This window comes from Prosopis cineraria, unplaced genomic scaffold, assembly GCF_029017545.1.
Source record: "Prosopis cineraria cultivar Desert tree isolate PC_DT_omini unplaced genomic scaffold, ASM2901754v1 PC13, whole genome shotgun sequence".
In the NCBI taxonomy this organism is placed as follows: domain Eukaryota; kingdom Viridiplantae; phylum Streptophyta; class Magnoliopsida; order Fabales; family Fabaceae; genus Prosopis; species Prosopis cineraria.
The window spans coordinates 9,345,273-9,368,422 of NW_026555344.1; the positions used below are offsets into that span (position 1 = coordinate 9,345,273).

At 30.7% G+C, this 23,150-nt stretch overlaps 3 protein-coding genes across 3 annotated transcripts; 1 reads left to right on the forward strand and 2 right to left on the reverse strand.

Annotated features, from left to right (window-relative positions):
- Positions 1-1,960: 1,960 nt before the first annotated feature.
- Positions 1,961-3,326, reverse strand: LOC129290994 (deSI-like protein At4g17486). The gene is made up of 3 exons (XM_054928063.1): positions 2,930-3,326; positions 2,540-2,827; positions 1,961-2,444 (listed from the first exon to the last, which is right to left on the reverse strand). Exons 1-3 carry the CDS (start codon positions 3,060-3,062, stop codon positions 2,176-2,178), a joined length of 690 nt encoding a protein of 229 aa, XP_054784038.1. The 5' UTR covers positions 3,063-3,326; the 3' UTR covers positions 1,961-2,175.
- Positions 3,327-13,457: 10,131 nt separating this feature from the next.
- Positions 13,458-16,107, forward strand: LOC129291512 (uncharacterized protein At2g39795, mitochondrial-like). Its single transcript, XM_054928912.1, has 3 exons — positions 13,458-13,778; positions 14,695-15,029; positions 15,136-16,107. Exons 1-3 carry the CDS (start codon positions 13,536-13,538, stop codon positions 15,296-15,298), a joined length of 741 nt encoding a protein of 246 aa, XP_054784887.1. The 5' UTR covers positions 13,458-13,535; the 3' UTR covers positions 15,299-16,107.
- Positions 16,108-18,328: 2,221 nt separating this feature from the next.
- Positions 18,329-19,569, reverse strand: LOC129291647 (zinc finger protein 1-like). Its single transcript, XM_054929126.1, has one exon. It carries the CDS (start codon positions 19,328-19,330, stop codon positions 18,530-18,532), a length of 801 nt encoding a protein of 266 aa, XP_054785101.1. The 5' UTR covers positions 19,331-19,569; the 3' UTR covers positions 18,329-18,529.
- Between the last annotated feature and the right edge of the window lie 3,581 nt (positions 19,570-23,150).

A 23,150-nucleotide genomic window follows, 5' to 3' on the forward strand; every position in this document is an offset into this window, starting at 1 on the left:
GAACACCATTATCCCTCCTTGAGGTTCGCATGCTCCCTTTGATCTACTTTTGAATGCTCGCCTCAAAATATGACCTTTTATATTGATGGGGAAGGATCTCCATTCAAAAGTACTTTGTGGTAGGGGAATTGTGGAGTACATGGATGGTTTCCTCAATAGCATCCTTTCGCACCTTGAACCGATCATAGACTTTGGTGTGTTGAACTAGAGAGTCATAAGTAGTTTTGCCCGAAAATTGATTATTCTTACTCCACTTTCATAAAGCATTCCTATTTTCAGCACTCATCGCCGTCCCTGACTTAACATTCTCCCAAGAAGACTTGATCCCCAACCAAATGTTAGAACCTAATCGCTTCTTTTCAATATTAGGAAGGATGTCTGAACCACATTTGTATTTGATTCAAAGTACTTGGACCCAAGATTAGCCTTGTGTTTAATGAGCCCCTACCCTAGCTTCATGTGAAAAGCCGAGTCTCGTTCCTATACATGTTTGATGTAAGGCAAATTTTTGAAAAGTTTTTAAGTCTTTATTATAAGGCAAAGTCAAAGTAATTAATATTTTTTAATTTTACTCCTTGTTTATTTATTATAGTTTGAATTCCTATATTATAATTTATTATGATTATTAATTGTAAAGAATGACAAAATTGTAACATTGCATATTTTTTAATAATTTTAAAAAATATAACTATCATTTTTTAATGAGTACAAAGTTAATTAAGTTTGTCTTATATTAATGACTAAGAGAAATATATTAATTTTCACCAAATAAAGGATTATATTAATATTTGAATCCTATGTGAAGTGGTGGCTCGTTTTAAATTTTGAGCAAAACACTATCCCAATTTAGTTAAAATTAAATTAAAAACTTTAAAGTTAAAATATTAGATATAGTATATGATTTTTTTTTGGGGCCAACGATATAGTATATAAATATATAATTACCCGATTTATACTACCGACAAAGTGATCGCTTTAATGTGGATTCGAAATAATATCAGAACATGCTTCACCATTAAGGTCATATGGTCATTTCATTGAAGAACACGTCAGAATGGCCCTTTGTGCGTAGTATATGACGTGTCTGTCGGGGGTACTACTTTAACGTGTCTACTGCGAAACACGAGGATCGAATACAGTACAATTTTTTAAACTTAGTTACAAGATCTAAAAATTGAAAGAGAATTACATGCAAATCACATTTAAGATAATTAATTACTTTAAAATCTATTGATAATTGAATTTAGAATTCGCAGGTCCCTTGACAATCAAACTTAAGAGTCCTAAATTCAATTGTCAAAGTAATTAATTTTCTTGAATAAAATCTTAAAATTATTCTTTCAAAAAAATCATAGTAAAACTCTTTCAGGTATCGCATACATATTTGGGGTTCTTAGTGAAAATTTAAATTGGTGTATAACTCCAAAAAGGCTATATCTTTACAAAGAGACAAAAAAGGTTTTATCCAAACTATATCTATTTTTATAAAATATAACGTCAATTAAATCATATTATTCCTAAGTCATTAACATTATATCTTATTTTAAAATTAATTCAGTACAAGAAAAAATGTATCTAATTCTACAAATAATTATTTTTCTATTCGAATTTGTTTTGTAAAATAATGGCTTTTATAACTTCACATTTTATGGTTTAGCGGTTAAAAATTGAATTTTAATTGTAACATCTTAACAACCGGCCTTTTATCGTATTTATTGCGATTAATTTTTCTAATTTGAAAGGGGCTTTTTTTATAAATTGGATTTGGATGAAAGCAACTTATGGTTAGTAAATAGTAGGCTAATGGCAGCAACCTAATGCTTCAAAATTGCTTTATTTGCTTGGTATCATTATCATTACATATTAATCTATACTTTTAAAAATTATAAAATCTACATGATCAAATCCCATATTACTACACGAAATTTGAAAATCCGTAAAAAAGAAAAAAAAGCAATATGGTATATGATCTCCGGGATTCCTGCCAAGTTTTCCGACATAGAAGCCTTATAAGCTGCTAATTGGGTGACAAGAATGAACAACATTCACAAATTCAAATTAAAAAAACTAATAATAGGTTAATGTTCCTTCTTTAATTGTAAATTTGAAAATGAAGAGGCACCAAAAAAAAAAAAACAAAGAAAGAAATTAATGTTTCAGAATTGACTTCACAGATCAAGAAGACGCAGAAGAACCAATTATCAACGGTGAAGAAGGAGGAAGAGGACGTCTGGTTCTACTCCTTCCCCTACGCAATCTGGAACCAGATGCCGGCGACGATGTTGCCGATGATGTTGAATTCGAAACAGTCACTTTATCAGTACTCGTCTCACTCGTTAATGCTTGCTTCTCTCCTTCACCACAACAGTGCTTGTCGTCTATTCTGTGATGCCTCACTCTCGTCGAATTCAAGGTCACCGGAAGCACACAGTTGCACAAAAACCCTGCATCTCAGTTCATCACCGAAATCAATTCCATTATCTCCACCTACAAATCATCCATTCAGTAAACGAAATCTGACACTGAACATGAACAATACCGATTCTCGCAAGACGATTCACCCAATTGGGAATCGGATTTCCGGTGAGTCTGATACAAGCATCGTTGCAGAAATGGTTGCAGTTCTTGGTGATGAGATTATATGCATTTCCTTTGTACTCGCCGGCGAGCTCTTCCATCACGCACCTGACCTCCTCCGCTCCCATATCCGTCTTTCCGACCAGTATCGTCTTCCGGAACGCGAACCCATCGCATCGTCTCGGCTCGGCTTCGAAAATCCCCGTCGTCGAGTACTCGTGAGCTCCGAATGCGTATTCTACTCCGTGAACTACACTCAAATAGCAATTCCGAAACCCTATTAACTTCCTGAGAAATTACAGATCTGAAAATTGAAATTCAAACTGAGAGGGATTTGAGTTCGAAGACTAACCTTGAACGCCGGAATGGTACACCCCGAGGCCGAACCAGTACGCGTAGCCGTTAATGGGAGTCAGATCGTACACATTGAGGTACACCGGCACCGATCCTGAACTGCGTCTCCGGGAACCCCTTCTGCACAGCATTTTACGGCGTCGTTTTCTTGGGCTACTTCGACTTCATTTCAGTAAGAAGTTTCACTGATCTATCACACAGCTTTTGGAAAAGAGAGACAAGGCGCAAGTTGCTTTCGCTAAAAAGAAATTAAAATTATATATATAAATATATATATTCGCTCGATTTGGTTTCTGAATTTCGAATTTCGAAATCACAAGGAAGAGAATAAGAAGCTTCTGATAATGGGTTCCACCGGCGGCAAGTGGTGCCGCACCGTCTCTGTTATTTTCGGAGCGCGATGAGCATATATAAAATCCGTGTTTGTACATGAATGGCCTCGTAGTTCGATCGAATTCACCAGAATGCCCCCATATTAGCTGGTCTCTTTCTCTGAAATCTCAAATGAACAAAGCTCTTTGTAATTTTTAAAATGAAAAAAATTAGTACTCGTTAAAAAATATAAAATATTTTTTAAAAAATTAAATATTAAAAATATAAAATATTTTTAATTTTTTAAAATATAATAATTATTTTTTTAAAAATATTTCTATTAATAATAATTTTATATTTATTATAAGTGTTTAATAAATATAAATATAAAAAAATAAAATTAATTTAAAAATAGATAGCAATTTTATTTATTGAGGTAAGATTTAATTAAAAATATTTTATATTTTCAAACGAAGAAAGTAATATTTTGGGACCTTGTAAAAAATGAATGACAATTAAGAATTATTTTTCACTGAGTTTAGCGAGCTCCAATATTTTTAAATTAATAATATTCTTGACAATCATTGTTCTTCGTGCACTGTAAGGTCCCGTAAAGTCATTTATTTTCTCCGTTATAAAAAGTTTTATAAAATATTTTTTATTCTTAAATATAAGATATTCTTAATATATTTTTTAATGAAAAATCATTATATTTTTATTAAATTATTTAATATAAATATTTTTATTAATTTATTTTAAAAAATTATTTTTTATTTACAATAATTAAAGATAAAATTAAAATATTATTATGTTTTTAATTAAATAATTAATTTTTATTAATTTATATAATTTAATTAAAAATATTTTATATATAACGACGGAAGAAGAACTTTATAAATGCAAGATCTAATTTTTGGAGGGAAGAAAAGGGATTAAGAGTTTCCTTGGGGCAGAGGAAGTAACGCTTGCTATAATAATGGCGGAGGGTGGGGATTTCTTAATTTATATCTATATATATATATATATATATATTAAATTAAGGAGGAAGATGCGACTAGTGGGTGTGTGTGTGTGTATCATTTAAAAGGAAAATAATGATGAATGACATGGCCTTAGATCCCATAATGAAGGATGGTGGTGTGATTAATCTAATTTAGCCTTTGAGATTAGAGAATAGGAATTGTGATTATGAGAGTGATGCGTGCGATATCAAGAATAGTTCTAAGTCGTAGTCTATGATCGTGATAGTCTTCCGCACAATGACACAAAGTCAAGCGATGATACAAGAATTAGAAAGTGACTGACTTTGACCCTTAGAAAAAGCTCTTGTTAAGGTTTTTTTTTTTTAGTTTAAAAAAATTAAATGAATTGAATTTCCAAGACTTATCAAAATCTAAACATATTTTTAAATTTAAAAATAATTAATACAAATGTTTATAAATAATATATCAATAAAATTGTCACATCGATAACAGTTAACATGACTTGAATTTATGATTTTATGAGTCACGACTAAATTCTCACCAAAAAATTTAGATAAGCAAATTTAGGCCTACTTGTTGTGTGGTGTGGTTCATGTGTGATTAGTGATAACCTCACGTGGGCTTCAATAATATTCACGAAATAATATTCCTTCCTAAATCATCTATGGCTGATTGGTCAAAGTTTTAATGTGGTTCAAAGTTCAAGGATGTTACGCTATTATTATTATTTGGTCCGAAATGGAATTCTTTCGTTACACCCAGTTCTGGGTGAAGTTTTAATTGCGTTTGCGTGACCAAGGGTCTGTAAAAAAAGAGTTTCTTTCTTTCTTTTTACCCGATTATATTAAATAGTTTTATATATATATATATATGTATATATAATAAGATGAAAAAAAGAGTTTCTTTCTTTCTTTTTACCCGATTATATTAAATAGTTTTATATATATATATAATAAGATGAACTAAAACGAATTTACATAAAAATCCAATTGATCTAGATGACTAGATAAGTTAGGCTTGGCATTACACACAAGCATACGGACACGAGACAGAAAAAGAAAAAGGAAAAGTAAAAGAAAAGGCACAACACACGGACCAATATAAAACACATGCAGGTTCTGTTATGTGCTTTATTTACATTTACATATACATACATACATGTATGTATATATATATATATAAACAGCTACGAAAATAAAAAAGGAGAAAACAAAAACAAGCACAAATATAATAGATTGAAACTTCAATCTCGGACTTTGTAGATAATGATGCAGCTCAAAGTTGGCAAAGAAATTGGGAGAATGACATACAGGTTTTAAGGAGATCAATCAATTTAAATTAAATATCAATTAATTTTAAAGTATTAAACTTTAAAGATTTATAAATTTGACCCTTAATTTTATAATTTTACTGTGATAAATTTACAATTTATTTTTTAAATTTTAATGTGATTGAAGAATAAATAAATTTATCTTTCTCGTTAAAATTTGAAACATAAATTATAAATTCATCACAATAAAATTATAAAATTGAGAATCAAATTTATAAATTTTTAAAATTTTACATTCTAAAATTAGTTGAGATTTAATTTAAATTAATTAATCTCCTTAAAACTTATATGTTATTCTCCCAAAAAAATTTCACTTTGGCTGCAAAATAGAATCTAACAACCTCGACTTTACGATGACAAAATTGAATTATTTGTTAGTTTATAATATGAAAAAAGTTGAATTTTAGAACTTGTGTGAAACTATTTTTTTTATTGTTTTGAGAACTGGTATTTTGTAAAATATATTTTGAGAATAAGAAATAATAAAAATATATGTTTTTCTCATTTCTTCTTATTTTTCAAAATATTTAAAAGTTGTTTTTATTTTTCAAAATATATATATAAAAGGTTTTGTAGAATATTTTTTATCCCTAAATATAAGAAGTTGTTAGTATATTTTTTAATAAATAGACTATTAAACCCTTATTAAATTAAAAAGAAAAAAAGATAAGTATTCTCATTAATTTACTTTAAAAAAAATTATTTTTATTTACAATAATCAAGGGCAAAATTAAAATATTGTTATACTTTTAATTAAATAACTAACTTTTATTAATTTGCATGATTCAGTAAAAAACATCCTACATATAGGGATAGGTGAATAGACTTTTTTTATTCTTTTATTTTAGAGAATAAAAAATTGTTTCTAGAATAGGTTGTCAAACATGCCATTAATTGCTTCTATTTTAGTTCTATCATTTAATTATAAAGAATTGCAGTACTCTCCTTGTTTCTATTTATATCTATTTATAGAAGAAACTATTACTTTTTACTTATTTTTTTATATAATCAAAATCACATTTTTTAATAAATATTTATTACACATTTTTTAAATAACCTCTCGTAATTTATATTAATAAAAAATAATTAATGCATACTTATGTTAATTAACATAGATCATTTTAATTTAATTTTTTTATTTTTAAATATAATTATTATGATTAACTAATTTTATTAAACTGTATAATATAATTTATATATATATATAGAAATGAAAGAAGTACTTTTCAATGGATCCATTCTTATAACCATACATCATTACATTGAATGCATGATGCACGCCAGCAATATGAACCATAAAAATGTTGCACAGTTAATAATTTAATTTAATGCAGCTCGTTATACGTTTATTAGTATATTATATATAAATATATAAATACTTAGATAGATAGTATAATATTTAAATTGATAAAAGAAAAGATAGTTATAATATTTAAAAATATCATTTGTATTTTATGTTATGATTTTTAAGATAGTAAAATTTACATATAAAAGGATAAAGAGAAAATTAATCTTCAAATTCTTCTAGTTTTCTCAATTTTGAATCAGGCTTATGTAATTTATTGAAAAATTATAAATGGATGACTACTTTTTTAGAAAATAAAATAACTTTTAAAATTTATAAAAAAAATTGATTTAATATTTTTTTCCAAAAAAAGACTATTTGATTTAATGGAATTTTTACATTTTTATTTTTTTATGAAAATTCTATATGTATAAAATATATTTAAAGGAGATAAATTAATTATATTATATAAATTGTAAATCATAAAAATTAGGTAATAAATTCTAAAATTATATAATATTTTAATAAAAATTCAAAAAACTTTAATTTAATTTTTAAAGGTAAACATTCAAGGATCTTAACTCTTAGATATTAGCATATTTAATCAATCAAAATATAATATTTTAATTAAAATAAAATAAACTACATGAAATCAATTAAAAATTGAGAAAAACTTGATTAATTTCCTTTTCCTAACTAATTTCCTATCTATTTTTTCGGTCCGCAGAATAAGGAGTTTTCCAAGCCACTCAACTAATTAATTGATGCATTAGTTCAATGCTTGGACATTAATGGAATCCATTATTAATAAATTCATATCTTTTGAAGATGAAAACATTCATCCATAATGATAAAAATAACTATTAAATTAAAACAAAAATAATATACTATAGTTAATAAAAGGGTTAATGAGCAAATAAGACCCTAAACTATTGCTCAAAAATCGCTCTAAACTCTAAACTCTAAACTCTTAAAATATATAAAATAAATCTAAATTTTTAAAATTATAGTAAAATAAACCTTGATCGTTAACTTTTTTTAACACCGTTACTATCTATGCTGGTATAGTAATAGTCAGAGTTAAATTCATAGAAAAATAAACCTTGAATAGTACTTGTATAGACAGTAACAGTGTTAAAAAAGTTAACAATCGAAATTTATTTTATTATGAATTTAAAAGTTTATGATTTATTTTGTATATTTTAAGAGTTAGGGTTCAGGATGATTTTTGAGTAATAATTCAGAATCCTATTTGCTCATTAACCCTTAAGAAAACCATGAATACTCTAATATATATATATATATATATATATCTTGCTTATTTGTTCGTTATTCTTTACATGTTAATGGTTATTAGATATAAATATGAGAAAATCATAGTTTAGAAACATGAATTAAATTGTTAAAAAGTAAAAATGTGATTCATTCATTTAATTCTACTAGTTTTGATCGGTTCAAGATAGACTCGACTATTTCCTAACTTGATCTGTCTCTAATTCCTAACTTGATGTCACATTACGTTCTATGATCTATCCCAAAATAACAGTTGCAGCACTCCTACACTGTGAAAAGTGAATAACTATTCCTCTTCCCGCGAAACAATTATGTGTAGACAACCACAGACGACAAGGGAGCAGAGGCAAATGTTAGTTGAGTTTTTGTCACCTCAATATTCTCAATGAATTATCCATTATATATATATATATATATGAATGAAATATCATTTTTTGCATATAATATTTTCTTTTTTTTCGTTTTAAATTTTAACTAATAAGAAAAAACTATATTTAAAAGATAGTCTTAGTTTAGGATCAAAACGTTGTATAAGCTTCAAGTTGATTAACTCATTTAAACAAAATAAAGGAAAAATTGTTTTCTTTGCATTAGGATTATATTCTACCGAACCTTTCGTTTGGATATGGTTGTAATTGGGGGAAAAAATTGTTTATATTTTTTTGATAACTTTCTCTCTTAATATATATATATATATATATATATGTTTTCCCCTTATCCAACGCAATCGTCATTGTCTAGATATTTTCATCCCACACTTTGGCCATATAAATTACATTCATTCTTTCTCCCAGGGTAAGTACTAGTTAACCCAACATGTTGGAATGTTACTGCAAGTTATTTACTATTTAATATTTAATAGCCACTCTAGTCTATTTTTTTCACTTGAATGATATAATCTAGATCAACTAAAATAAGAGAGATCAGGGTTCAGATCCTCCTACTATAATAAAAATTTTGGGAAAGCTATTTTAATTGTAACTGACAATGCTCAAATTTATCCTAGTCCAATAGTTATATAAAAATAAATTTTTATAAAATGAAATTAAGACTATTTTAAAAAAGAGATTTGATAGGTGTATACATATACATATACATATACATATATAGGATCGGTGAAAATAAAATATATTATAACGAACAAACACTGCTCAACACAAGCCCAACTCTGGCTACAAAGCAATAGCCCAACAAATACCCACGAAACCAAATAAAGCCCACCAACTGTCACAAACCTAAGGAATCCCACAGCAGAGAGAGATTTTTTTTTTTTTTTTGTGGGGGAGGGAGAAGGGAGAGATCACAGATAAACCTTCAAGGCCATGAATTAAAATTTGAATTTTTATTAAAAAAAGTATCCGCGTTTAATGATCGACGGTGCTTTAACATAAAGTTCCTTTTAATAGGAGGATTCTTATAGGTATCAAAAAAAATAATAGCAAGCCCACCCAATATCATGTGCTTGTTCCAATTTAAGTTAAAGTGACTTTATCAAGGACTCACACTAAATTAAGATGTGAGCCATTTGAACGAAAATTTTTGCCACTAATATTGTTACATTTTTAAAAGGAAAAAGTTAGTTGTTTGGTTTTTCAAACTTTTAATTTAATTATGACTCAATCCCTCAAATTTAATTTGTCACAACTCAAACACTCAAGTTTGATCTTTTCAAAAATTCTATCCTTATCATGAGTGAATTAGGCTAGACATGTTTTTGTGTCACAAGCGGTGTTTACATGACATTCTTGTCAACCACACATCATGTTTACTTATTGTCGTGCCCAAATTGTGATCTCCCTTAAAAGAAAAATTAATAAATGTAGGAGTTATCACCAAAATTTTAAAAAAAATAATTTTAAAAATCTTTTAAAAAATAAAATAGTCTACAATAACTAAAATAAAATTTGGGAGTCGATTACGCGTGCAAAAAATATTAGGTATTCCACATCACTCATCCATGAGAATGGTTATCCTAAATTAACTAAATAAACTTAATATGACCTTAAATAAAATTTAATTATCCTCAATTAAAAAAGAATAATAAAAAGAAATGAATAAGAAAAATTAAGTTAAAAAATTTATTTATTTATAAATTGGATTTGATTTAATATAAAACCATAGGGCCTACACATTCTTTAGAGGGATTGGAGCCCATGTAATTCGACAGTAAAAATGTTTTTCAATTTTTTTCCATTTTTTTAGAAAAAGGAATTTTTTAAATAGGTTTTTAATTGGATTTGTATTTTTTAACTTATAAAAGAGACTTATTTCTTTATTTGAGAAAGAATTTTGGTGAAAAAAAAAGTAGATTGAAATTCTTGCAGAGATTTCAAAAATCTCACATGAAAATTAATTTATTTTATACATGTAAAGATTTTAAAATCTCACATAGCATACAAATTATTTTTCAATATATTTATAACAAAAAAACTCTTCTTCTTCTTTTAAAAAATAGATTTTTAAATAAATTAATTAAGCATAGTTAATGAAAAAGAAGATAAAATGGAAAACATGAAATCAATCATATTTGGGAATTCTGAAAGGAAACAAATGGAAGCAAGGAAAAAAAAATTTTAAGTAATAAAACAAACACTTGAAATGATAATTCACATAGAATGATCAAAGTAAAGAAATAAAAAAAAAAGAAAAGAAAAGGCAATAGAAATAAAAGAAGGCAAAAGAAAGAAGGGAGAATGATAAGTAAGGAATAAGGACTTTATAAAGATATTAATATTAAATTAAAAATTTTAATATTAAAACATGAAAGAATGAGTATTATATTTGGGAGCATTAATATTAAAAAAATTAATTTAAAATTAATATTTTTATAGGTTCCTTGTCATTCTCTCAAGAAAGAAAGGAAAAGTATCTCTCTCATACACTGATGACAATGCAAGGAAAATAGGAGAATTGGGGGGGGGGGGGGAGGGAAGGGAAAAACACGAGAACAAACAAAAAGACAAACCCATTTAGTCAAACACTATGAATTCCACCCTCCGACCATGAATCTTGAAAATCACATGTATCATCGTACGTATGATAACTTTGGTTTTCCTCAAGGTATTTAGAAACACCTTTACCCAACAACCTGCCTCCTTTCTCTTCTTCATCTCATCATACTTTCTGTATAGATAAAAATTATGGTTTTTATTATTAATAGTTAAATCTCATCGAATCGTAATTCATGATTAATTTTGTTTAATGTTCACTATTTCAAATTAAGGCACAAATTTAAAAATTAAATTTGCATTTGACTTCCTCTAATTGAAGACTCATACTAAAACATAAATTTAGAGGTTTTTTCATTTAATTTTTATTGATTAATTTTCATTTCATTTTTTTTTATTTTATTAAAAAGGCTTTTTTTCAATTTTTTTTTTCATTTATTTTTTTGTGAGGGCTCAAACAAAATGGGATGTTCACACTTGTCAATATATTTAAAAATAAAATCACAAAAATAAAAAAAGAAATTAAAATAGGTGAAATTTTTAAATTGACCAAATTTAAGGGTTTGAGTTGTGATGAGTTAAACTTGAAGGATTGATTTATAATTAAATTAAAAGTTAAAAGATTAAATGACTATTTTTAAATATTTGGTTGAGTTGATATAATTTTGTTATCAATCAAACTAAATATCCTAATGGTTTGGCCCTTTGACTAAGATTTCTTGAGAGGCAAATTTTAGATGTCTTCAGGGGATTTAACTCCGCACTCACAAGTCAAGAGCAAAACAATAACTTTTATTTAATTCCTCAACTTATTACTAAGAACAAAAGAGGAACTAGCAAGCACCCGTCAAGGGCATTGAATTCTCCATCTTTTAATCCCTTTTTGAAAATTTGACCAACTTATGATAGGTTTTGAAATGTACTATTTTTTCCTTGTTCTTCTGGTTCACAATGCCTAAGGGTAAGAGAATAATTTTAAAAATAATGAATTTAAAAAATTTAAGAAAAAATGATAATAAAATCTCTTTAAAATATATAAATGATAATTTGATCTCTCAAAAATATCATAATTCTTCTGAAGTTCCTAAAAACTTTTCTGTCATTAATAAATTTATATAAATTATTAAATTTTCATTGTTTAAGATAAATAATTTATAAATTTTGTTTAAATATTCATAACTTTCTTTTTTATATTCATAGCCATACAACAGCAAATAAGAAATTTAACAAAACTTGCTATTGTGACAGAAAAGTTGTGATTTGTTATTGTATGGTTGTAAATATAAAAAGAAAAGTTATGAATATTTAAACAAAACTTATGAATCATTTATTTTTACTAAGGGTAATCTAATAATTTATATAAATTTATTAATAATAGAAAAGTTCCTAGAGATTTTAGAAAAATTATGATATTTTGAGGGACTAAATTATTATTTATATATTTAAAAAAATTTATTGTTAATTTTCCAAAATTTAAATACCACACATTAAAGTGCTTGATTATTTGTATTTTTTTGTTTCTCCATATATTCCCATAGCCGGCCATTGATTATTTGTGTTTTCGTCATAGATTATTGTTTTTTTTAAGTTAGTTGTGCTTGAAAGAAATAAATGAAATGATTGGTAATAAAATTAATGAAACATATGAAAAAAGATAAGAAGTGGGACTTTGTGAGAGATAATCTTTATTGGCAAACTTAAATCCTTATATTATGTGACTAGCTAAAGTTAGCGTGAATGATAAAGGATCTTGTTATTTAAAAAAATAGTTGAATGTTCAAATCTTATCCTTGTGTATAGAGCTATTTAATTGGGAGATGTCTACCTTTTATTTTTTGTATCTTGGTAGAGATAATTTTTGTTGTTGGTGAAGTCAACTCCTTATGCTATTGGAATAACTAAAGTTGGTGTGAATAGTAATGGCTATTGAGAGATTTATCTTTTGCTTTTCATACTATGAGAGAAATAATCTTTATTGTGATGGAGTTCACTCCTTATACTATTAAACACACATCAATTTTAACTAACAAACACAACTTAATTGGTAAGTGATTGTGCTAACTTAACTTACAACTTAACTTACGTATTTGGAGAGCTTTGCCGTTAGTATGGCCTTACTTGAGATTTTTGAAGGTGAAAGAAAAAAAAAGATAGGAAGTGATTTTTGATTGTTTTAATATTATTTTTACAATTAAAATAAAATTAAGAAAATTATTGTTAGATCTTAAATGAGAAAATTAATTATTTTTCAATCTTTCTATAAATAAAGTTATTATTTTTTCACAGGATATACATGTAAATTGTCCTAATAAAATTCCTAACTTCGCGATATTGACAAGTGAATTGTCCAAATAAAATTCCTAACTTCGCGGTATTGATAAGTGAATTTCTGGGGTTTTTGGTTTCAGAGGTCAGAGAGCAGACCATAAACCCTGAGAAGTGTACCTTCGTCAATGGATCGCCTGTCCCGGCGCCTCAGAAAAACCGTTGTCCAGTTACTTCACCATCAACGATATGGCCTATCATATTCTGGTTCCACAGCTAGGAACAACATCGCCATTCACAATCCCATGTTTCATTTTCGAAGGACTTGCTCTTACATCTCCGAAATGCGGAGGTCAGCTTTTGAAGGAAACGTCCTTAGATACCTCCGAAATGAGATTCAGTACGAGCTCGAACACTCTCCTCCAAAGCAGGTCTATTCCTTTCCCATTTTGCCTTTTCTTAATTACGATCACAGTCCATAATTGTCAATGGTTGGTTGTTATTTTTCAGTCTTAATCCGTGGTTTTATGTTACATGTGTAATGGGTTTTGATGAAAGACAAAACGATTACTGGAATAGTAAAAGTAGGACTTGAAACAATTTCATTTTCGAAGGGCTGCTTTGATTTTGGAGTTTGGGAGATGAAACCATTTTCTATTATATTGTTAATCAAAGCACTGAATTTTTGTGATAGAGATGAACAAACAATGTTGGATTTCTTTACGGAAGGGTTGTTGAGTTCTAACTTCACGAAGTTTTAACTTTTATTATTGTATTTGTTCCACGCCTTCTATTCTCATTGCTATTAAACTTGCTTCTGGAAATTTGTTAAATTTGTTCTTTTATATTTTGGCAAGTAATGCAAAAATACATCACGTCCTTCCACCACTAGTTTACCTAGAAAGACTTGATCTTCTTTTTTGTTTATATGTCTAAAGGATTTTGATTTAGAGAAAAAAAAGGTTATTTTATTTAGAGAATGTTGGAGAAGAAAAGAAATATAATCTACAAAACCTGGATGGTTTCTTTGATGTTGGAATTTAGTGGATGAAAGTATTTTCTATTTTGCTGTTGCTAATGCGCTGAATGTCATGATGGAAATGAGAAATTTTGATTTCTTGATGAAAGGGGGGCCTGATTTGCAACTTAAAGTTTCAATTTTTATGTTGTCTATATCCTACATTATCTTGGCAATTAAGTATGGTTTCAGGAACTTTATTGTCTTTCTTCCATCAGATTTGGGACTCCTACACAAAACATGTCACTTCCGTTCATGACTTGTGTCCCCAGAAAGATATAATCCTTTTGCTTTTGTGTGGGTTAATATGGGCTTTTAATGTTTTGTAGCCTGTCACGAAGTTTGGTTCATTCATGGTTGATGACCGACCCGGCCAACAATGGATTGGATTGAAGAGCAAATTTGGGGATGAAGATATTAAAGTTGAAGTCAGCACGTTTGATGGAGCCGTTCCTATTCCAAATGCAAGTGGTGTTGGAGGGGCCAAAGAGGAAGATATGCAGCTTCACATAACGTTAATTGTCAATATATCGAAGGGAGAAGGTGCTAGTGTCTTGGAAATCATGTGTTCTGCTTGGCCAGATAGTATAGAGATCAAAAGGCTGCTTGTACGTGCAAGTGATAGTTATAAGCCAGCTAAGCCTTATGCTGGTCCCCAATTCAAGTGGGTTTATTTACTCTGTTCCACTTCTTCTTTTTTCGCTTAGTACTTTGGAGGACAGTTGAGTTGGAATTCTATTAATATGCCTTGTTCTGTTGGTTCTTGACAGGGAATTGGATGATGCATTGCAAGACAGCCTTTATGAGTTCTTGGAAACTAGGGGTATAAATGATGAACTTGCCGTTTTCTTGCATGAGTACATGAAAAACAAGAATAAAATGGAGCTCATAAGATGGATGGGGTCGGTTAAGTCTTTCATTGAAAAGAAATAGAGGCTAAGGGATTGTACGTTTTACCTCTAAGTTGAAATAGGGATCAAATATAGTTTGCTATCAGGCTAACAGAGCCCGGTCTCGCATGCCTTTTTTGATTTGACCATACTTTCTTTCGATGGTTGTGTGGGTGTAATTTCTTACAACGGAGAAAGGCCTTATTGTAACTGGCGTTTTTGCTGCATACTCTTGCTGTGCCCCCACCCTTTTCCCAAAGAATAGGCATTACAAAAATAGTGAATCACTGAATCACCATATTTTTCTTCAAGAAGTATTCCTAGTTTCAGAAAACGAAGCATGTCCATTCAATTCATTCACTTCTATAATTTTGACATTTAGTAAGGATTTGCATCCTTTCAATTTTTCTCCAAATCTGCAATCTCAATTTGGTAGAAATATGGGCACGAAGTATCTAGGGTCCATTGTTCAAGTGAAGTTTATCACTCAAGTGGGCTTTACACATGTGTATGTTGATTTATTTGTTTTCTCTAAAATTGGCACCCTCGGTTTCAGAGAGAGGATACATTTTCTTGAATGAATGGTGACAGTTGATTATTGATGAGTTGTAGGCTGGTAGAGAAGTAGCCAACAGCTAAAATTTGAAGGTACTTTGTAAGTGGTGGGCAGCATGTTGTTGATATCTTCTTAAAGTTGTATGAGTGGTCTGTGTTTGTTCTGAAAATTGACATGGCCGACATTACTTGTGTTTCGTCAACTGTCATTTTCCCCTTCATGTGTTCTGCCAGACAAAGCTCTGTTGTGCAGGATGAATTCTTATGAACAATTGTGTATCTCATGCAATTTTTGAACTGTACATGCATTATTCATGTTTGTTCTGTACTCTTTTCTGATGCTCAACAACAAGCTCTATTGCACCAAGTGGGGTTGGTTATATATTATTGTGCTTTATCAACAACCAAACCAGAAGGTCTAGTTCAAGATAAAATATGTTATTAATCAATGGGTAGTGTTCAACAAGACTTAGATGCAATATTATATCTGTGAACTTGTTCTTTAGAGAATAATTACTGTGTCCAATGACGCATTAGGGGATAGCGGCCTTAGTTTAGTTTAATGTACAGAAAGTTACTGTTAAAATCTAGAATCTGATTTGCTGCTAAACATGACTAATGATCCCAGACTTTCAATAATTTCACCGCTAAATCTGGAGAACTTTCTTGTGAATTTTTCTCTACGTATTCCAAGCTTTCCAAAGTAGTTGTATTACTTTGAACACATAGTAATATCAAGTACATGGGGTGTAAAGCTACTGTGAAATTTTCCTTTTTGGTAAAATAAATGTTCGTGTGATATTATTAGTTAGGTGCGAAGGGCATGTGTGAATTCCTTTTTCAACGGTATCCAAATATGTCAAACTCAAAAAATTGAAGTGTCAGGCAAGGCTTACCCAGAAGATTAGATATTAAGAAATCTACTTCGAATGGATTAACCACTAGCATAAGTTCGTGACGCCTAAAGAATTTGAACATAGACGATATAAATCACTACAAATCTCTTATCCCATTATTGTTAACGTGAGTTGAACTCGTTTCCCTTTCCGATACTAACTAATGGGGGTAAAATTGTTATGGAAAAAAAGGCTTGAAGGGCAAAGAAACTGTGGCACCAAAAAGTGAAGTAAATAATAAACAGCAGCAAACGTCCAGTAATGTCACTAGCCTAACTGAGATGTTGATGTCATTTCAATTTTTATATCCTATCCTTTTTGTTTAAGACCATGACGGACAATCTTTTCCTTTTGATTATCATCAGATCTTCAAGAGGAAGATGCAGTTCTTGCTTAAAAATTTCACCCAATCCCTGCAAAATGGTGGCTCCGCATGCTTTGATTGCTGCATTTAATGCATTTTCTTTCTTTGTTGAGAGGCAAGACAAAAGCTTTAGCCTTTTAGCCTACAATATTTTAATGGAAGAATGGTGAGGAGTGTGGCGTGCCACCACAAGTAAAATAGACAACCCAACCAAAGCGCTACATTTGGAAACAAGAAAGTCTATACTCAAACGTTTTATGTTTAGCAACATCAAGATAGATCCTACTGTCGATTCAGCACATGATATCTACCTCTGTTAGTGTGAGATTACTATGATTATTAGCTGTCATAGTGACTGGATTTTCAGCTACTTTCCCTTCTTAATTTCCTATAATAATGTTTGTTTCATGATTAGCATGAGATTATTAGCTTGTAACCATCGGGAAGATATGGACCTACCAATTTGGGGGGGTTCTCTCTAAGATATTTTGTAGGTGAGAAATCAAGGCAATCAAGATTCAAGACTCAAAGATTTAACGCCTTAAGTTAAATATATTTCTTTTAAGCTGATGTGATAGCAGAGCTGAGGGTCATTGTGTGGCTTACTTTCACATGGCTTGCCTCAACTACTTCTTTTGATCCCAATAGAGATGGTCTATTTCTCCAACTGCAGGTGGGTCAAAGTATGGAGCCACTCTGACAATCACAACCATGAAAATTCTTGCACATTTGGTGGACCAACCCTTGCATAAGAATAAATTTAAAAAGAAATGATAAATCTCTAGCATCCAAAGTTCTAAACAGTGTGGACCTCTGTCACCCAAAGTGTGAGACAGATATACCTTGATCCAAACAGTCTTAGGTTGACATCAAGAGAGCACTGTCATATATTTCTGGAATCAAACAAACGCAAAACCCTTGAGATATCTTTTCTTTTTCTCTCGGAAAGAGGATAAACTGCAAAAGCTATCATTACAGGTCTCATTTTTGTGACTGGATGCTAGATCCATGTCTAAAATTAAAAAGTGAAGTGGGATAAGCTCCAGGCTCCACCTGACCTGTTGGTTTCATTTTTAATCTAAACTTTAGGTAATTATTATGAAAGAAAAATTTAACTGCTAAAAGCTGTGAAGTTCTCTTAACTTTATTTTTATCAGGTGAGACTTGAGATTTGAGAAAGCTTGGTGGCATATTAATTTTTGAAGTTGAATTGGTTATGATACTCAAAAGCTATCAAACTCACAAATAAATCTACGAGTAATGCCGAGAAAACAGCCTCTGATATAAGTAGCCAAAATGCATTTACAGCAGCTGAAACTAGAGATACATTATGACAAAAGAAGAGAAAAGGAATGAAGGTAGAAATTAAGCTCCTGGTCAATGGAGAAAAGGATACAATTGAAATGGGTATTGGGTTTTTTTTTTTTTGGATGGGGGGGGGGTTTGGGACTACTACTACTTAGAGTTTGAGGGACAAGTCTAGCTTCTGTAACTCCTCTTGTTTAGATTTTACATGAGTAACACTTCCCAACCAGTAAGCTCCAATTCCCTCTTTCAACACCATATTTGGAGAAAACTTCGCTAACCTCGAAACTCCACCAGAAAAGGAAGCTTCAGTTTCATCTCCAATATGAACCTTTCCGGATGGGAGCTTCCCAATTGCTGGCTGTGAATCTAAAGGCTGCCTCCACCATGCATTTTGACCATGGAAACACGGTAAAGCAGGAGTAGGAGCTGGATAAGAGGGCTTATGAATCATAGAATGTGCTTGAATCCCAAGTGATCTGTTATATGAGCCATGCAAGGGCAGGGAAGCCATACTAGTGTACCTCTGTCCAAATTCTACTGAAATTGCAGCTCCAACTTTATGTCCCCTTTTTGCCAAAGTCCTCTCACGTTTGTGTGCATTCTGGTGTCCTCCAAGGGCCTGCGAACTATAAAATTTTCTCTGGCAGTAGTTGCATGAGAAAATCCGGGGTTCCAGGTCATGAGAAGATTCTGAGGAGTTTAAGGACGACTTGGCATCAAAACAATTGATGAGGTTGAGTTCTGGCTTTGATCCATCCGCTGAATCCTCGCTTGAGAGATTTAGATTCAGTGGAAGAGGAGGAGCTGAGCCATGTGGGTGTTTTTGATCTTCTTTTCGTGTGTTTCTCTTCTCAGTTTGGCTATCCATTGTGGGTTTTGGGCATGCTGGAACATCTGAAAATGAGAGAATCAAATTTTCAGATGAACATGGCTCTGATCTTTGAAGGTCCATATGGGAAGAAATATATGCCAAGGCCACCTTCTTGTGGACGATGAAGTTTGGTTTAACAGCAAGAAAAATGGGATTTGTATATGATGTAACAACAACATGCGCTCTGTGCTGCTAGTGTGAAAGTAGCTATCACTATTTTACAGTTACAAGGTCTTAATATAGCAAGACCTAAAAAATAAGACATCCTTTTGTGAGTGTGTAATGTATATGTGTGCATGAGTGTGAGTGAGTGAGAGAGAGAGAGAGAGAGAGAGAGAGAGAGTTGCGTTAGAAACCAATTTGATTGGAACTTATGAGGAACACCCATGTACAACTTTTGCTAGAGCATACATACCCCATCAAATGTTTTTTCTAACTTTTATTTGTCTTCCCACTTGTCTCTTTACATTCTTTGTCCTGGAGTCAGCCTTTTTTCGGTATATTCACGTCTATAGTTCTTTGACAGAGCTAAAAATCCAAGATAAGATATATCTTACTTTTGAATTTTAGAATAATATAAGTTTTGTTGAATGGACTTGTCTTATAAAAGGTGTGGTACTCTGAATTTCTTAAGCCACTTGGTGGATTTGCAGTATCTTCACAGAGACTCTTCTGTCCTTTTCCTGAATAATGGTTTTGTGTATCCCATTACAATAGATAGGCCAGTTCTCATTCTCTCCTTAAATTAATTTGTATATTATTGTTATTGTTAGAGTTCTATACCATGAGCTACTCAACTAGACAGCTGCAGCACCTTGACATTTAGGTGCCTACCCCACCATTATAGGCTTGAGACATCGACTAGTTTCCTCTTGTTTCTGTCTGGATCATTATTAAGAGGCGTGATCCATTTACTTAGTCTATAACATGACAACATAAATATTATGATACCAAGCAATAATGGCAGCTTGGATACTTGATCTCTCATACTTATTGCACATGATTTCATACACTATTATTTATTTGCACTAAACAGTGTGATAATGATCCAGCAAAGAAAGAATTTAAATCACACACTTCATGATATCTAGTCAAGTTGAACCCAGAAAAGGTCCTTGTCAGCTTTGTTCATCAGAGATGGAGTTAAAAGGATTACTCGAGCTTTCTAGCAACATAGCTAACTGTTCAAATACTTGAGGTCTCTGAAACCTTCAACTGAAGATTTTTAAGTCACCGTTCATGCTGATATACATTTTCTTTCATACTTGGATTCGAGCATCCTTTGTTTTTCTGGCTTCAACAGTTCCATGTTACAGTAATTTTTCTACTAGAGACTTCCTGGTTGATATGACATCATGAACTAGGTAAGGTCACTGCTGACCAATACTATCAGACACTGTAGCTCCCTTTTTCATTGTTGGGTATTGGCCTTCTTTCTCGGTTCTCAAAAATGTTTCTGATCGATGCTAAGCTTCTGTTGTAGCACTTAATAATCGAAACCTGTTCTAAGAATTTCAGAAGGCAAAATTGATGTCATTTGTTCCACTTGAAAGCTGAAAAGCATGCAATGAACAATTTTTATTCAGCTAACCCTTTAACTTTCTCCCCTGAGGGCTCCACCTGTCATTCGTATTCTTTTATTATATCCCCATTATGCTTCTTCCTGACCCCACTCAACATGTGGAATGACTTCATGTACAAGTTGAATTTCCAAAAATACCCAGATATAATGAACACCTTCCCTCCCTCTTCCAAGTTGAATTACTAAGGACATTATACTTTTTTGTCTTGAGAGATACCTACTTCAACTATTTGATCTTTAAATATTTTACCTTTACCCAGTTTAGTCCTTAATTTTTTTACTCATTTGTCCTCTTTTTTTGGCTTGTTTTCACCGACAGGGGACCTACAAGGAAAGAGTAAAAAGACTTTAGGAAATGAATTGCATAGAAGGAAGAATCAAAAACCCAAGAGTGTTGGTATTAGTATATTATATCATTGAGGGACCAAAAACTATGTATCCTTAGGCCTTAGTTATGAATTGTTTAATCCTATCAGAGTTTGTTAGCTAGATTTAGGTGAGAGAGTTGAATTTTTCATGGAAAATGTTAGGTTAGGTAAGCTTCCAATATTATAAAGCCTAAACTATTTTTAGCTTTTGTCTCCTACCACATCTTCAAGTTTAGCCACAAATCAGGTAACAGTCAATTAGATCCTAATCATCTCTCCATGTTCCTAAGAAATTTTTCTAATCATGTCATAATACTTTGAGCAAATGGTGCTTCGTCCAACTTCAAACATTTCACTTTCCACGAGGTTGGAGCCTTTTTTGCTTTCAACCTCATTTTAATTTTTATCTCACAACAACCACACAAGGTGTTGGACACAAGCGACTGAAACATGGCTCTGTGACACCAAGCAAAAGAAGAATTATGTGACATATTTGATGGATAAGTGATAACTTTCTTTTTTGTGATTGTTTGCTCTCTCTCTCTCTCTCTCTCTCTCTCTCTCTGTGTTCACGTTGGCTTAGGATTAAAACCTTGACAAGAAAAGAAAGTGACAAGAACATGACATCTTGTGTCTGCCTCAAATAGGAAAAGGCATCAAGATTTTCACAGTTATAATCATTCACAGTACCATGAACAGAAGAATGGGAAATCCCACTACTGTGTTTTTTTTCTTCTGTAATATTAATGGACATTGTTGTGTACCACTGTACTGTACCTTCATGTTATTTCCTATGTTCAATGAATTTGAGAAGTTGGCATAATGCAACATCAGCTTTCAATTCCATTATTAATAGATGTCAAATGGTCATTCCATATTCCTTAAGCTAGTGCTGTAATCTGTGAAGAGTGAACCACTATTTTTACTGTACAAAAGGACATTGACATCATTGGATTAGCCAGACAAGTTAAAGGTTTAAACTTTAATAGCTATGGAAGGCTATATATACATATCAAGTCCACTTTCTGTCATAGATGCCATGCTAGTTCAGCTTTGCATACTGTAGGAATCAATGATCGGCTTTAATTTTCTCTCAATTTCCTGCGCATATTAAGCCATGACAGATTCAGATTCCTTTATGTGTTGAATTCATTGTAGTTCTGAAGTTTAGAAATGGAACTCCTTTAATTTTTATTATCACCCCTATGAATGAATGACACTTGGAGCTTTTGTTATATTTTGTGGAGTGGGGTATATGCTATTTTGACTTGAATAAAGATTCATGTGAAAGCATTGGCCTTTATCTTTCTTATTATTATTATTTTTTAGTTATTCTTTTGAATAGACCTTGAAATTCTACAGTTAATTTCTATGCCGTCTGTGATTCATGCAGATTAGACAAGACTGGGCTTCTTTTGGTGAAAAGATTGGATGGTTTTTTTTAATTAAAAAAAAAATAGTTGTGTGTCTTATGGAATATCAATTAAATATTAAATGGGAAGCATATATATCCTTGGGGGAATGACATTTTTGGCCAAAATGTTGAATTAAACTTAAATAATGAGTTAAAATATTTGTAAATTCAAAATAAGGACCAAAAGTCCTTTGATGAATTGTTCAAAAAGTTCGACACTTTCATTATGTGCTTTGCAAATCTCAAAACAAAGTTTTGTAAGTAAAATTCGTTAATTTATTAGAAAAAACTTGTTAAATATATCATTGCTTGAAAGTTGTTTTTCATAAAAAATTAGTGAATCTTGTAAATTTGTATTTTAAGAGTTGCAATAAAAGTGTGACTTATGAGAGTCTCAAATCACTCAAAATGATGATATGGATGACAATTTTTTTTTTTTTACAAATTAGTGAATTTCACTTGCAAATTCTTATTTTAATAGTTGCAAAATTATGAAATGACAGTAGAAAATTTGCAGACCTATAATTCACTCAAGAA

Bases quoted from the DNA above. Each gene is read 5' to 3' on its own strand.
- LOC129290994 (XM_054928063.1), bottom strand. From the start codon at position 3,062: ATGCTGTGCAGAAGGGGTTCCCGGAGACGCAGTTCAGGATCGGTGCCG. The intron at 2,828-2,929 runs GTTAGTCTTCGA...ATTTGAGTGTAG, and splicing joins GTACCATTCCGGCGTTCAAG to TTCACGGAGTAGAATACGCA. The intron at 2,445-2,539 runs GTATTGTTCATG...ACTGAGATGCAG, and splicing joins GAATCGTCTTGCGAGAATCG to GGTTTTTGTGCAACTGTGTG.
- LOC129291512 (XM_054928912.1), top strand. From the start codon at position 13,536: ATGGATCGCCTGTCCCGGCGCCTCAGAAAAACCGTTGTCCAGTTACTT. The intron at 13,779-14,694 runs GTCTATTCCTTT...AATGTTTTGTAG, and splicing joins AACACTCTCCTCCAAAGCAG to CCTGTCACGAAGTTTGGTTC. The intron at 15,030-15,135 runs GTGGGTTTATTT...GGTTCTTGACAG, and splicing joins TATGCTGGTCCCCAATTCAA to GGAATTGGATGATGCATTGC.
- LOC129291647 (XM_054929126.1), bottom strand. From the start codon at position 19,330: ATGGACCTTCAAAGATCAGAGCCATGTTCATCTGAAAATTTGATTCTC.